Source organism: Miniopterus natalensis, chromosome 9, assembly GCF_054644295.1.
Source record: "Miniopterus natalensis isolate mMinNat1 chromosome 9, mMinNat1.hap1, whole genome shotgun sequence".
Lineage (NCBI taxonomy): Eukaryota > Metazoa > Chordata > Mammalia > Chiroptera > Miniopteridae > Miniopterus > Miniopterus natalensis.
The window spans coordinates 26,728,466-26,742,896 of NC_142089.1; the positions used below are offsets into that span (position 1 = coordinate 26,728,466).

At 41.0% G+C, this 14,431-nt stretch overlaps 1 protein-coding gene across 3 annotated transcripts in view; it reads left to right on the top strand.

Annotated features, from left to right (window-relative positions):
* Positions 1–1,398: 1,398 nt before the first annotated feature.
* MAST2 (microtubule associated serine/threonine kinase 2) overlaps positions 1,399–14,431 on the top strand; it is a 129,196-nt gene continuing 116,163 nt past the window's right edge. Inside the window, exon 1 of one of the 3 annotated variants that reach the window (XM_087820403.1) lies at positions 1,399–1,662. In XM_087820403.1, the coding sequence (XP_087676529.1) occupies positions 1,483–1,662 (180 nt within the window). In that variant the 5' untranslated portion in view covers positions 1,399–1,482. The remainder of the gene's footprint in view (positions 1,663–14,431) is intronic. The other 2 variants (XM_016199271.2, XM_016199273.2) reach the window with 2 other exon arrangements.

Sequence of the window (14,431 nt, forward strand, 5' to 3'; positions counted from 1 at the left end):
ACAACTTACCTCTTTAAAAATTTTTCATTGATTGAATTTTTTAATAAGAGAGAGAGGAAAGGAGAGAGAGAAAGATTTGTTGTTCTGCTTATTTATACATTTATTGGTTGCTTCTTGTATGTGCCCTGACTGGGGATCGAACTCTGCAGCCTTAGTGTATCAGAGCACAACTTACCTCTTGTTTGCATATGTGTGAATTGAATGCACGGTGTCTATAGGTCCAGTAGGCACTCTATAATGTTAGCTATTTTTATTTTTCAGAAAGGGTTCAGGGAGGAGGCCCAGGAAAAATGGGTGCAGCCTTCAGGGAAAAAATTGTGGTCAAGTCAAAAGAGGGAAAAATACAACCTTGTGGCAGACTTGCTGAAGCCAGAAGGAGGACGCCAGACAGTGCAGATCTACACAGATCTACAGCCACGTTGCTGAGCCGATGAGTCACTGGAAGTGACAGGCCAGGCTCCTCAGGCCACAGCTGCACTGGCTGTGGCCAGGCTGGACTGGGTTATAACATGATGACTTCATTGTCACTGGGGAATCATGGGAATCATTCCGGAAACCTTTTTGTCCTCCCCTTTCCCCAGAAGGAATCCATCCCGTCTTCCTCTTTTTTGGGACTTTGCACACCGTCTTACTTTCTGGAAGCAGCAGGAAACAATGGAAAGGGACATAAAAGCCAGAATTTGGGTCCTGCCTAATTTGTTCACTGATTTGCACAGCGCTAGTCACTTCACCTCAGTCCTCTTATCAGTAACATGAGAATGAGCAGCCCTGCCTCCAAAGTGTGATGTGAAGATTAGGTGACAGTGCACGTTCAACAAAAAAGGCATGCATTAGTATTTTATTAATTCGCTGTATATTTTTGACTCCTTCCTGCTCTTGGTCCCTCTTCCCATAGTTCCTTGAAGACAGACACTCATCAGTTCTAATTCATTTTTGGATCTCTACCGCTTACCTTGGCCGAGCACACATTTTTATGAATGGATGAATGGAAGAATCAATGAATGTCTGCAGCCGCAGTTGCACGCCGGGAGCCCCGCCCCCTTCCGCTCTCCCCACTACAGAGAGGGGCCACGGGCGGGTCTCTCGCGACCGTTCGCCGGCGCGTGCGCGGGAGACCGCGCGCGGCCAGTGGTGGCGGGCCCGCTCCCCGTGCGCGCGCGCCAGGGGAAGGGAGGGGCGGGGCCCGGCCGGAGGCGGGCGGGCGCGCTGCTGGCTATAGAGCCGGCGGCGACGGTGGCGGGTGGCCGGCTGAACGCGTGCTGGGTGGGAGAAAAAGAGGCGGCGGCGATGCTGTCTCCTCCGTGACGAGCGCCGGAAGGGCCCCAGGAAGCGCGGAGGAGCTGCGAGCTGGGGTCGGTGGCCTCGGGCGTCCGCCGGGCCATGGTGGCTGCGGGCGGTGGTTGGCGCGGCAGCGCTGCGGCCCGGAGCTGTGCGGGGCCGGGACAGTCGCGGCGCTGACGCCCGCGGGGCCCAGGCGCAGATATGAAGCGGAGCCGCTGCCGCGACCGACCTCAGCAGCCGCTGCCGGCAGTCCGCGGGGAGGATGGGGCTCAGCGGGCGTCCGAGCTGCCCCAGTCCCTGCCCCCGCGCCGGCGAGCGCCTCCCGGGAGGCAGCGACTGGAGGAACGGACCGGGCCCACGGGGCCTGAGGTCAAGGAGCAGGTAGGGAGTAGGGAAAGGATGGAGGGAAAGGATGGAGGGGGAGCCTGAATGGGAGCTGTGGGGGAGGGGGATCTCCGGCGGGAAGACAAGCTAGGGCATTTGAGGGGTGGGGACTGAGTAGTTCCGCTGGAGGAATGGGAGGTCTGGAGAGGCAGAGAAATGGGGAGTGGAGAAGTGGAAGTGATGGCCAGGTTGAATGAGAAATGGGGGGCGTAGGGGGATGAAAGAATGGTCCTATGGGCGTTTGTTCAGGGGTTCTGGATGGGAAGAAGCTACACTGGAGTGTGAGCTGGGAGTAAATGCACTGCAAGTAGGCTTACTGAAGGGGTATGGAGGAGTTACCTAGGGAGGTCAACAGTATAAGGTAGGGAAACTCAATATTAAGTAGTAAGTGTTATCCTATTTCTTAGAGACTGACTGTCTTGACAGGTATAAAAACGGATGTTATTCCTAAGCATTCTCTGGTTTGGTCATCATTATAGTCTTGTAGGAGTGTGTTTAGAACCATTTCTCAAGTTCTCTTCAGTAACGATCTATTTCACGAGAAAGCACTTTTTTAAAACACCCGCATGTGTGCAATTCGAAGCCCAATGTTGTGAACAGGGAATTCATAGATATAGGCTCTGCCTTCTAGGAGTTTTCCACTGACAACGTCTTGATGGGAAAACACGGAAAGCAGTGAAAAAATATTCATGGAGTTTCTGAATGACAGGATGTGTTTATATAATTTATTAATCAAGTGTAGGTGAAATTAGAAGTAGGGGTTAAAGGTCAGTTTTATCAGGGAGAAGTTGTCACTAGTAGATGTAGGAAGTTCAGTAAAAGGAGACTGTGGTTTTTGATCTTGTGGGATTTGCAGAAAAAGGTTCTGTAATGAACTCTAGTGACAGCTTTCCTTTTGCACTCGAGATCCTAGTGACTTCATCTTTGAGCCTTTCAAGACTTCTATTAGGTTTCCTGCCTCTTTCCCATCAGTTAAATAAGTATTTTCCTGAGACACCATTCCTTATATAGTTTCAGTGATACACATGCTAGCACTTGGATTTTCCCCCTTTTTGTTCTTTTACCTTTTGTTCTCCACCCAGCTCTGAGCAGACTGCACCATCGGCTGTCTCTGCCCTTGCTTTTCAGGCCACTGAGCATTGTCCTATTGCTGTAATTTCCCCCATCGTCCTTGCTTTTCATATTTTCTGCAGTACCTATTTGGAACTTTAAAAATGTATTTAAAGCTCAGATCCTTTCCTTACTCAATTTACCTGGTCCAGTTGACCATTGCATGCTTCACTATAGAGTTCAAGGTTACTTGATTTTCTTTCTTTATATCAGGATTTCTGTGTTCGTTCATCCTTTGCTTCAGTCTCAGAGAAAAGTATTCCTCCTCCTCTCTGAGGCTAATCCCTCTATGTTCTTGATTTCATCCCATCTCATTTGCCCTTGTTATGTATGTTATTTTCTCTTTGTCTTAAACCTCAAATAAAAACAAAACAACACAGTTTTCCTGAATTGTGTAACCTACCTAAGCTACTTTGTTATCTCTTCTTTGCTCCACCAGCCACCTACTTGAAAAATGGGTCAGCTTCCTCACCTTGTGTACATCTCTCATATTATGCTTTGGTTCCTGCACTTAAACTCTCCCAAAACTGATGTCTTCAAGGTCACCAATAACTGTATATGTTTTTATTTTTTTATTGAGGTGTGACTTAAATACAAATCAAAGGTTCATTCAGCCAATGAATTTTTACAGGACAGATATACTCATTCGACCACTACTTAGTTAAAAATGTAGGACATTATTAGTACCCTAGAACCCTCCTCCAAAGGTAACTACTTTCCCAACCTCCATCACCATGGATTAGTTTTGCCTGTTTTTGAGCTTCATATAAATGGAACCATACAGTTTGTACTCTTTTGTGATTAGATTCTTTCATTCAAATCATGTTTGTGAGATCCATCTATGTTGTTGCTTGTGGAAATAGTTGGTTCTTTTTCATCACTGTATAGTTTTCCATTGTGTGAATGTACCATGATGGATACTAAAATGTCTTTTGAAATTAAAAAATAATGCGTGGCTACTTGTGAAAAGTTTTTATTGTGAAAGAATTACACAGAGAGATATGTAATAGTTTCACAAACCTTTGAATGATTAAATCCGATAGTCTTCCCATAGTCCTTATGCTCTCTGGCCTCTGTGACCTATTTGTCACTATTGACCGCATGTTCCTTCTTGATTATTTTCTTTTGTCATAATATGCATTCCACTTCTATTTGTCTGACTGCTTCCTGTGTGTCTTTTTTTGTTTTCTTTTCCTGCCCCCTAAATGTTCCTCGGGGATATGTTTTCCGTCCTTAGTTCTTTCCTTAATTGTACTCTGTTTCTTAGTGGGCTTCCCTATTTGTGGCAGGTTCTTAGGATGTGGAACAAGGGTCTATGGCCCCCTTTATTCATGGCATTGTGTCACAGAATCTTCTTGTAGAGTGATGAGTGTCTAGCCCTTAGCTGTACGTTTCCATTTCTGTGCTTAATGTTTCCATCATAGACTTTAAGCATTTGTGATCTTAACATTTGTGATTTTTATAATTTGATAGTGTCTTTGTAAGTCCATAACTTATAATTATTTGATTTTGGACAGGTAAAATTTCAGTTGTATGTGTTAGAGGCTGGATGGATTCCATTCATTCAGAGAGTAAGAGCCTAGCTGAACAACAAGCATTCACTTTTCACAAATGACTTTGTTCTCCATTTCTCATGACATGGAGAAATGCTTGTTATACTTTATACTATGCTGATATTTAGGAATAAAGTTCTGAACAGGATGCAGGATTTGGATCTCTAGAAGGTCAGTGGCTTACTGTATCATTAAAATACAATCTGTTATTTCTCCTTTGAAATGTGCTTTTCCTGTGTCTTTTCTTTGTTTTGTCATCAAACTTGAAATTGTTTCCAGGGTCTTTGACTTTTCCTTCTCCCTTAATGCCCTTATCCAGGCTCTGCCTAGTCTACCTTCATGACGTCTTTCAAATCTTTACTCTCACTGTCATCACCTTAATTCAGAATTTATAAACTTTTGTCTTGCTTGTTGTAATACCTCAACTGAATTTCTTGGGTTTTAGGAAAAAAACTTCTTTTAACCTCTAATTTATTCTGCATTCTGTTGAAAAAAAAAAATAGAACTCATTGCCTCCCTGAGTTCCAGTGATAAATATTTATTAGATAGATCATTTCATTTCTTTTTCTTTTTTCTTTTTAAAAATATCTTTATTGATTTCAGAGAGAGGAAAGGAGAGGGAGAGAGAGAGATAGAAACATCAAGGATGAGAGAGTCATTGATCGAGCCCGCAACCCGGGCATGTGCCCTGACCGGGAATCTAACCCTGATCGCCTGGATCCTAGGTCGACGCTCAACCGCTGAGCCACGCCTGGCACGGCTCATTTCATTTCTTTATCTTAAGAAACCTTCATTAACTTAATACCCATAGAATAAAGTCTGAAGAGCTTGGCATTCAAGGTCTACTTTGATACTTAGCATTTAAAAAAAAAATTTTTTTTTTAAGAAGAATCAGAGTTAGATGCCCCTTCTCTTAGTTCCCAAGGCTTAGTTTTGCTTCCATTGTTGCATATATACAAATTGTCCTATCTCTCTCTCAGGCCAGACTGCTTCATTTACTGTTGCATACCTAAGCCTAGTATTGTATTTGAAACATAGTTATTAGTCTGAATATTTATTAGAAACATCCATATGTGCTGGTGCTTGAAATAGGATATTTGCTCAACGAATGTCCTAACTGGTTGTCAGTCTCTCATCAGAGAAAAAACTCCCCAGAGGCTGTCTTAATCATTATTGTATCCTATGTCTTTAGTGTTTTAACTGCTATGTAATGGGTAGTCAGTAAATATTTGTTTATTGCTAGGTGCTTTATATATTTATTTTTATTAATCATCTGTCTGAAAAGCTCTTCTCTGCCTCTGCCCATTAAAATTCTATTCAAACTTCCAGGCCTAACTCAAATGTCACAGAAACTATTCTGAGAAGTTTTTATTTTTTATTTTTATGTGGGATCCTAAGAGGATCTTTGATTGGGCTTCAGTACATTTGTGAATCTTCTGAAATTACAATTCTCAAAATTCCATGAAACAAAAAGTGAAAACTTGGGTTCTATGAGATTAAATAAAATAATGATTAGAAAGCACATAGTAGATAGGTACTTAAATATTCTCATTTCATTTTTTCTATAACACATTGTTTTATCTATTCCTCAGTATATAGTAGGTTCTAAATAAATATTTGCTGAATGAACGGATAAATGAACCAATGTTTTAGCACTTTTGTCCTTCTGTATTTATTTTATATATTTCATTTCTGCTTTTAAGTTATAAATTATTGAGGGTAGGAATTGTATCATAATTTTATTTTTTAAAATATACCTTTATTGCCTGGCCAGGCGTGGCTCAGCGGTTGAGCGTCAACCTAAGACCCAGGCGATCGGGGTTTGATTCCTGGTTAGGGCACATGCCTGGGTTGTGGGCTAGGCAGCCAATCAATGAGTCTCTCATCATTGATGTTTCTCTCTCTCTCTCTCTCCCTCTCCTTGCCTCTCTCTGAAATCAATAAAGGTATATTTAAAAAAATAAAATAAAATATACCTTTATTGATTTCAGTGAGGAAGGGAGAGGGAGAGCGAGAGAAACATTAATGATGAGAGAGTCGTCATTGGTCGCCTGCCTCCTGCATGCCCCTGACTGGGGATCTAGCCCTCAACCAAGACATGTGCCCTGACCAAGAATCGAACCTTGATCTCCTGGATCCTAGGTCGATGCTCAACCACTGAACCATGTCCGGCCGGGCTGTATCATCATTTTATTTACCATAATGTATAGTCAAGGGCTTTGCTCACAATAGATGCTAATAAGTAATTATTTATTGAAGGAAGAGAAAAATTGAATATTTTGGATTTGAGTGATTGGGGTAATAATGGTACTATGATAGAAACAGAGAAGTAAAGGAAATGAGACATTTTTTGAAGATGGAGGAAGGTGGAATTCAATTTTAGTTCCTAGAATTTTCTCAGCACCATTGAGAAATTTTCAAAATTATTTTCATGGAAATCAGTACCATCTCATTATTTATTCTTTAGTACTAAATAAAAGGGTAATAAATAGGGGAGCAGAATGGTCTTAACTTGTGTTTTAGCTTGATTACCCTGGCAGTTGTATGGGGGATAGAATGTAGGACATGGTGGTTGAAACATGGCATTTGAGAATTCTTCTAAGTTTTCAATAGAGAAAGTTTATTAGCCTTCCCCCCCCCCTCTTATCCAGAAGTAATATGGGTAAGGGTCAGCTCCTGAAAACCTATTAGCTTGGGAAGATTTTATTTTATTTTTTGTCTTTATAGTTATCAGTATTAAGCATAATAATTTTTTAAAAAAAATTATCTTTATTCTTAAAAATATTACAGATGTCCCCGTTTTTCCCCATTCACCCCATCCACCCTGCACCCCCCCCCCCCCCGCCCCAGGCCTTCATCACACTATTGTCTGTGTCCATGGGTTATGCATATAAGTCTATAGATTCTTTAGTTAATCTCTTCCCACCCCCACCTTCCCTCTGAGATTCATCCGTCTGTTCCATGCTTCTATGTCACTGAATCAATTTTGTTCATCAGTTTATTATGTTCTTTAGATTCCACATATAAGTGATATCATATGATATTTGTCTTCCTCTGCCTGGCTTATTTTGCTTACTCTAGGTCCATTCATACTGTCCCAAAGGGTACGAGATCTTTCTTCTTTACAGCTGCGTAGTATTCCATGGTGTAAATGCCCCACAGCTTTTTTATCCACTCATCTACTGATGGGCACTTGGGCTGTTTCCAAATCTTAGCTATTGTAAATTGCATTGCTATGAACATAGATGGGGTGCATATATTCTTTCTGATTAGGGGAAGATTTGATTTAATCAAGGGTACTGGGAGCAGACAGCCTGGGATGGTTGAAGCAGGTTGTACAATGTTTGTTCCCTGATGAGGGTAGGACACATCTGTTTACAGAGTTTTCCCATCTTTGTTCTACTGGATGCCCCTTAGCCTAAGATCAACTTAAATGCTTTTCCACTAGTTACTGATGGTGACTTATAGTCAGGACTATCAGAGGCAGCCAAATACTGCAATCAGTATAGTTCCTTCATTGCTGCTCTTAGTTGCTATATGGTTCTCTGCTAAATTTGCTACCTAGCTTTGTACTTTCTTCGTGAAATCCCTATTGTACCTTGGTTATTACTTTTCTTCAGGAGGTGTTGGTTGTTTTTCATCATTAATATACATACTTGGGATTCCAAAGGGGTTGAAAACTGGGGTTGTTGGAGCAAGGGCTAGCTACCCCTGGGGGAAGAGGAAAAGTCCTCACGGAAGAGCAGAGGCTAGCCTGTTGGGAGTAAAGGCTTACATGTAATGCATTGTTAGTGAGATATATATATATATATACACACACACACACACACACATATAAATAAATAAATAAATATATTTTAAATATACCTTTTATTGATTTCAGAGAGAGGAGGAGAGAGAATTGAAACATCAATGATGAGAGAGTCATTAATTGGCTGCCTCCTGCACCCCCCCGACTGGGGATCGGGCCCGCAACCCGGGCATGTGCCCTGGCTGGGAATCTAACCTCGATCTCCTGGATCCTAGGTCAATGCTCAAGCACTGAGTCACGCCTGGCCGGGTAGTGAGACATATTTGACAACTTTTTTTCTTAACATTGTACCTCATTTTAATTCCCAAAAACTGTTTCCTTTTCTCAGTGCTATAATCATGTAAAAGTCTCCTATTTCTATTTTGGTTGCCCACCCCCACTCCACCCCACCTCCCACTACCCCACCCTCCATTCCCCCTCTCCCATGGTATTTTGCACCTAGCAAGATCAGTCAGTATCACCCTGTAAAAGCTTAAATCAGAGTTTGTCACCAACCCCTACTAAAAACTCTACAGTGGCTTTCCATCACAGTTTAGATAAGAATCCAAAGTGCTTGCTTTGTCCTCTAAGATTCTACATGATCTGCCTTTTGGCCTTCTCAAACCTCATTTCCTTCCACTCTTCTTGTTCATTGAGCTCTAGTCACACTGGCTGCCTTGATAGTCTCCAAGTATATTAAGTATGTTCCCGCATACGTAAATTAAAAAAATTATTATTTGAGGACTTCTACACTTCGTAGTTTTTTCTACCTGAGATGTTCTTTTTCCAAATCATACATATATGATGTATACACACACACACACACGTATGTATATATATGTGGCTGGCTTCCTCATTTTATTTAGGTCTCTGTCCAGATATCACATCCTCATAGAGGCCTTACTTGACCAGTTTAAAGTAACACTCTTAGTTATTCCTTCTCTTTAGTCACCTGTTAATGTCACATATTTGTTGTTTATTGTCATTATTCCACAGTGGAATATATGGTTCGTGAGGGGAGGAATTTGGGTTTGCTTTTCTCACTGCTATATCTTCAGTTTCTAGGATTGTATATAGAAGGTTCTAAATAGATACTTCTGCGTGAATGTATAGTGATTAAGATTGAGTCCTTCTGTAACTTAAAATTCCAACTCTGTGACCTGAGGCAAGTTACTTAAGTTTTCTAAGCCTCAATTATTCCACATAGATTATAATAGAGATAATATTATTACCTATTTCATAGGGTTATTGTGAGGATTTAATAAATTAATCCATGTAAAACACTTATTACAAAGCCTGATACCAAGAAATGCTCAATAATGGTCAATTATCATATTAAAAATTAAAAAAAATTTTTTTAATCCTCACCAGAGGATATTTTTTCTATTGCTTTTAGAGAGAGTGGAAAGGGGAGAGAGAGAGAAACATCAATGTGAGAGAAACACATTGATTGGTTGCCTCCCGTACACGCCCTGACCAGGGCGGTAGATCCAGCCTGCAGCTGAGGTACATGCCCTTGACCGGAATGGAACATGAGACCCTTCAGTCCTTGGGCCCACACTCTAACCACTGAGCCAAACCTGCCAGTGCTAGTTATCATATTTTAAAGGTACATGTACAGAATGTATGAAATAGAGTTCATATTTTTTAGTGTTCCTATCTGCTTTTAAAAAGAAATATAATAGAAAATGATACGTATTGACCTTTATTTTGTGAGTGTTATCAAACTGTTCTTTTACTTTGTTCAGCTTAAAAAGGAGGCTTTAATTTGTACATTTTTCCCTTTAGGGAAACTTTTATGGATTTTTTTAATTCAGTAACTGGTTTAGAAGATAGTATAGTCTCCCTAGGTTTTAGAATGTAATTAAGAATAAACTCGGGCCAAGGAGACCACATTTTAAAATTCTGTGGTATTTTAGTTGTGCCAACTTTAATGTAGCAGTACTTCCCACCAGTGGATCTGAGCAGCAGACGCACAAATCCTTTAACTCTTAGTTTGTTGGAGATTAACAAGCCACATAGTTTCTGTGCCTATATTTCAGCAAAGCAAAGGTAACATAGTAATATTAGATCTTCTAATTTTCATGACAATTTGAGACCTTTAGGGATATTTTTAAAAGTAGAGTTTAGAACTAATATTTAGCCTGGCCAGCATGGCTCAATGGTTGGGCGTTAATCCATCAACCAGGAGATCATGGTTTGATTCCTGGTCAGGGTACATATCCGGGTTCCAGGCTTGATCCCCAGTGGGGGGCATGCAGGAGGCAGCTGATCAGTGACTCTCATCATGTTTCTCTCTCTCCCTCTTCCCACTCTCTCTGAAATCAATAAAAACACATTAAAAAAGAAAAAAGAAATAACATTTAAAAAAAATTCCTTAAGTTATTTCAGAGGTGTGATACCCAGATGATTTTGTTCAGGTGACTCAGGAATAGCTGAGCCTTGTCTTTGACTAGTAAGAGAAAGGGACATTTTATTACTAGCTCTAATGCTAGTAGTCTTTTATATTAAAGAATATAGTTGCTGTAACAGATCCATTCAAAAGAACCCAGACTAATGGAGGCTCTAATATGTTCTACACATGCTTCCACATGGGAGGTTTTGATGGCCAGGTCTGGAAATGGCTTAATCACTTCCCCCATATTCCATTGCCAGAATTCAATCACAGGGCCATGCCTAACTGCTAGAGGGCTGGGAAATATCTAGATTGTGCCCAGGAGGAAGGCGAATCATGTTTGGTCAGTATCTAGCTAGTTCCTACCACTGAGCTCAAACCCCAGGGTAGCCCTCAGCTAGAACTATGTAGAAATCCTCCTATTTTGTGTATGCACAGTCTGTTACCATAGTTTCCTTTCATTCCTAGTAGGGCCACAGAGTTTTGAGTAATAACCATTTTGAATGCAAGTAAGTAAAGGCCTTTCCCCAAGAAAGCTAATATGGAAAAGCTTGTTTTCCTCTGTCTGCTGAGGTCTCTGGCAATCCCCATGCTCCTTCAGGTCTTGGTGGCTAGTGAGAACTCTCCCTTAGGCTTTTTTCACTTTGTCAGTCCAGCCATGTGGAAGAGGGAAAAAGCCAGAAGGCAGCGATAGAGATGCCAGAGAGAAAAGTGACTGTATCTTAGCTCTTCTCAATTTGACAGACTCCTAGAAGGAAGTGTGGCCCTAGGGAAGCCCACCTCCACATGTGCTTTGACTTTTAAAATACAGGAAAATACACTTAACATAAAATTTACTATTAGTGACATTTAGTACTTCACATATTGTGCAACCATCAACCATGATCTAGTTTCAGAACATTCACATCACCCAAGAAGGAAATCTCGTATCCAATAAGTAGTAATTCCCCATTTCTTTTTTCCTCCAGTTCCTGGCAACCATTAATCTGTTTTCTGTTGCTATGGACTCTGGACATTTCATATAAATGGAATCATACAATATGTGGCTTTTTATGTCTGGCATCTTTCACTTAGCATACTGGTTTAGCATACAAATACCCACATTGTGGCATATATCAGTACTTTATTTCTTTTCATGGCTGAGTAATATTCTGTTGCATGGATATACCACATTTTGTTTATCCAGTCATCAGTTGATGGGTATTTGGGTTGTTTCTACCTTTAGGTGATTGGGATAGTGCTGCTATGAACATTTGTGTACGAGTTTTTTTTGTTTTGTTTTAAATCCTCACCAGAGGATATTTTTTCCATTGCTTTTCAGATGGGGGGCGGCGGGGAGACATCGATGTGAGGGAGACACATTGACTGGTTGCCTCTCCCATGCACCCCGACCAGGGCTGGGGATCGAGCCTGCAACCGAGGTATGTGCCCTTGGCCGAAATCAAACCCAGGACCCTTCAGTTCACAGGTTGACGCTCTAACCACTGAGCCAAACCAGCCAGGGCTGTGTACAATTTTTTGTTCTAACACCTGTTTTTAATTTTTTTGTTTTTATATATATAAAAGAGTGGAATTGCTGGATCATATGGTAATTCTGTGTTTAAGTTTTTGAGAAACTGCCAAACTGTTTTCCTAGGTGAATGTACCGTTTTAACACTCCCACCAGCAATGTAGGGAGGGTTCCGGTTTGTCCATGACCTTGCTAACACTTGTTATTTTCCTTTTTTTAAATGTATCTTTATTGATTTCAGTGAGAAAGAGAGAGGGAGAGAGAGTTGAAACATCAATGATGAGAGAGTTGTCATTGATCGGCTGCCTTCTGCATGCCCCCTACTGGGGATGGAGCCCGCAACCCCGGGCATGTGCCCTGACCGCCTCCTGGATCCTAGGTTGATGCTCAACTGCTGAGCCACGCCCAGCTGGGCTATTTTCCATTTTTAAAAAAAGATATTTTTATTGATTTTTTTTAGAGAGAGAGGAAGGGAGACAGAGAGAGAGAAACATTGATGAGAGAACAAAACATTGATTGGAATTGAACCAGCGACCTTTCTGTGCACAGGAAGACGCCCAACCAACTGAGCCACACCCACCAAGGCTCTTTTCCATTTTTAAAAAATGATAGCCAATGGGGTGGAGCGGGTCACTGGGGAGAAAAAAGGACATCTGTAATATTTTAAACAATAATAAAAAAAAATAAAAATAAAAAAAATGCTAGCCATTCTAGCAGGTGTAGATATCTCATTGTGCTTTTTTTTTTTTTAAATGTTTCTCTTTCATTGGTGTTTCTATATCTGTCCCCCTCCCTTCCCCTCTCTCTCAAACTCAATAAAAACATTAAAAAAAAAAAAAAGGCATGACTTGCTTTGACATTTCCTTTCCATATTCTGGCTTCTTTTCTTTGGTATGTTATGATAGGGAATAGGAAGATTGGAAAGGATATGACTTTCTCTTTATTGGTGCTGATCTAATTTGCTATTGGTGGTTGTTTCTTTTCTGGCTAAGACTAATTGTTCATCCATCCAGTGTAGCAGTCATCAGTCAAGTGCTGGTTCTCTCATGGGATGGAACCTTTCCCTCTCTGTATTACCTTCATGTAGGGTATTACTTCAGCTTGTTATCATCCAAGACCTTCTCATTTTCCTCTACCCAAATTTTCTTGCTGGGGGTGTTGCCTCTGTGAGTGGCTACCCATTTTTGGTGGGTTACTGCATTAGTGCCCAAACCCTGCTTCCATCCATGGTTTCATTTTGATGCATAGTACTATTTCTTCCTTGACACACCATATAGTGGGAATATAGGCTGCCCCCCTTGCTGCCTTCTCTTTTTGCATTAACTGCTGCTTTCAATTCTCCTTTCTTCCTGCTCACATCGATTGTTTTAGTGATACAGTGCCTAAATATCCCCATTTATCCTTTTATCCATTTGCTATCAATTAAAAAATACTTTGCTTTCAATTCTCCTTTCTTCCTGCTCACATCGATTGTTTTAGTGATACAGTGCCTAAATATCCCCATTTATCCTTTTATCCATTTGCTATCAATTAAAAAATACTTTTTCTTCTCTCGTTATTTTTCATCATCAATTTCACTCTTTTCGTTTTGCTTGGGTATTTGTAAATTATTTTGTGGATAGCCACCACCAACCGTATTAGTATTTTCCCATGTTTGTGAACCGACTAATCACTAAAACCCACTAAAAGCCCTTGGAGGGCTTTTAAAAAATTTTTTCTCAAGGAGGTAGGCATTTTTCCATTTCCCCCCCTGTGGCTTTTATTTATTATTGTTTAAGTCTTATTTGTTTAATCCTCACCCGAGGATATGTTTCTAATGATTTTAGAGGGAGAGGAAGGGAGAGGGGCAGAGAGAAAGAGAAACATCGATGTGAGAGAGGAACATGTATCAGTTGCCTCCTGCATGCACCCCAACCAGGGATCAAACCTGCAACCTGGGTATGTGCTCTCACCAGGAATCGAACCCGTGACACTACTGTGCACAGACCACACTCCAACCAACTGAGCCACACTGGCCGGGGCTCCCTGTGGCTTTTAGTATTGCCATGGTACCATTTACTTAAGTCCTGTTTTTCAAATGACTGGTAACATAGATTTCAGTTATCTCTCCTTATGCTTCTCATTTTGTCTTAGTACTTTCTAGGTCAGTTTGATGTGCTACTTACCTTGTTTATTTTAGCTTACATCATTGAAATATAAAAGATTTGCCTCATTTTCCTTAGTTTGTTTCAAAATAGTTTCTCATTTAATGCTGTTGTTAGTTAGATGGGGTTGCTTCAGAACATCGGAGTCTTGATATGTTGGACACTTTACTGAGTAAGGAGGAAGAGGTATTGGGATGGAATGGGATGGGCTAGACTAAAGGCCAAGAGGAGGCACTATCAATGTTTCATATTGTCTGTATTTTC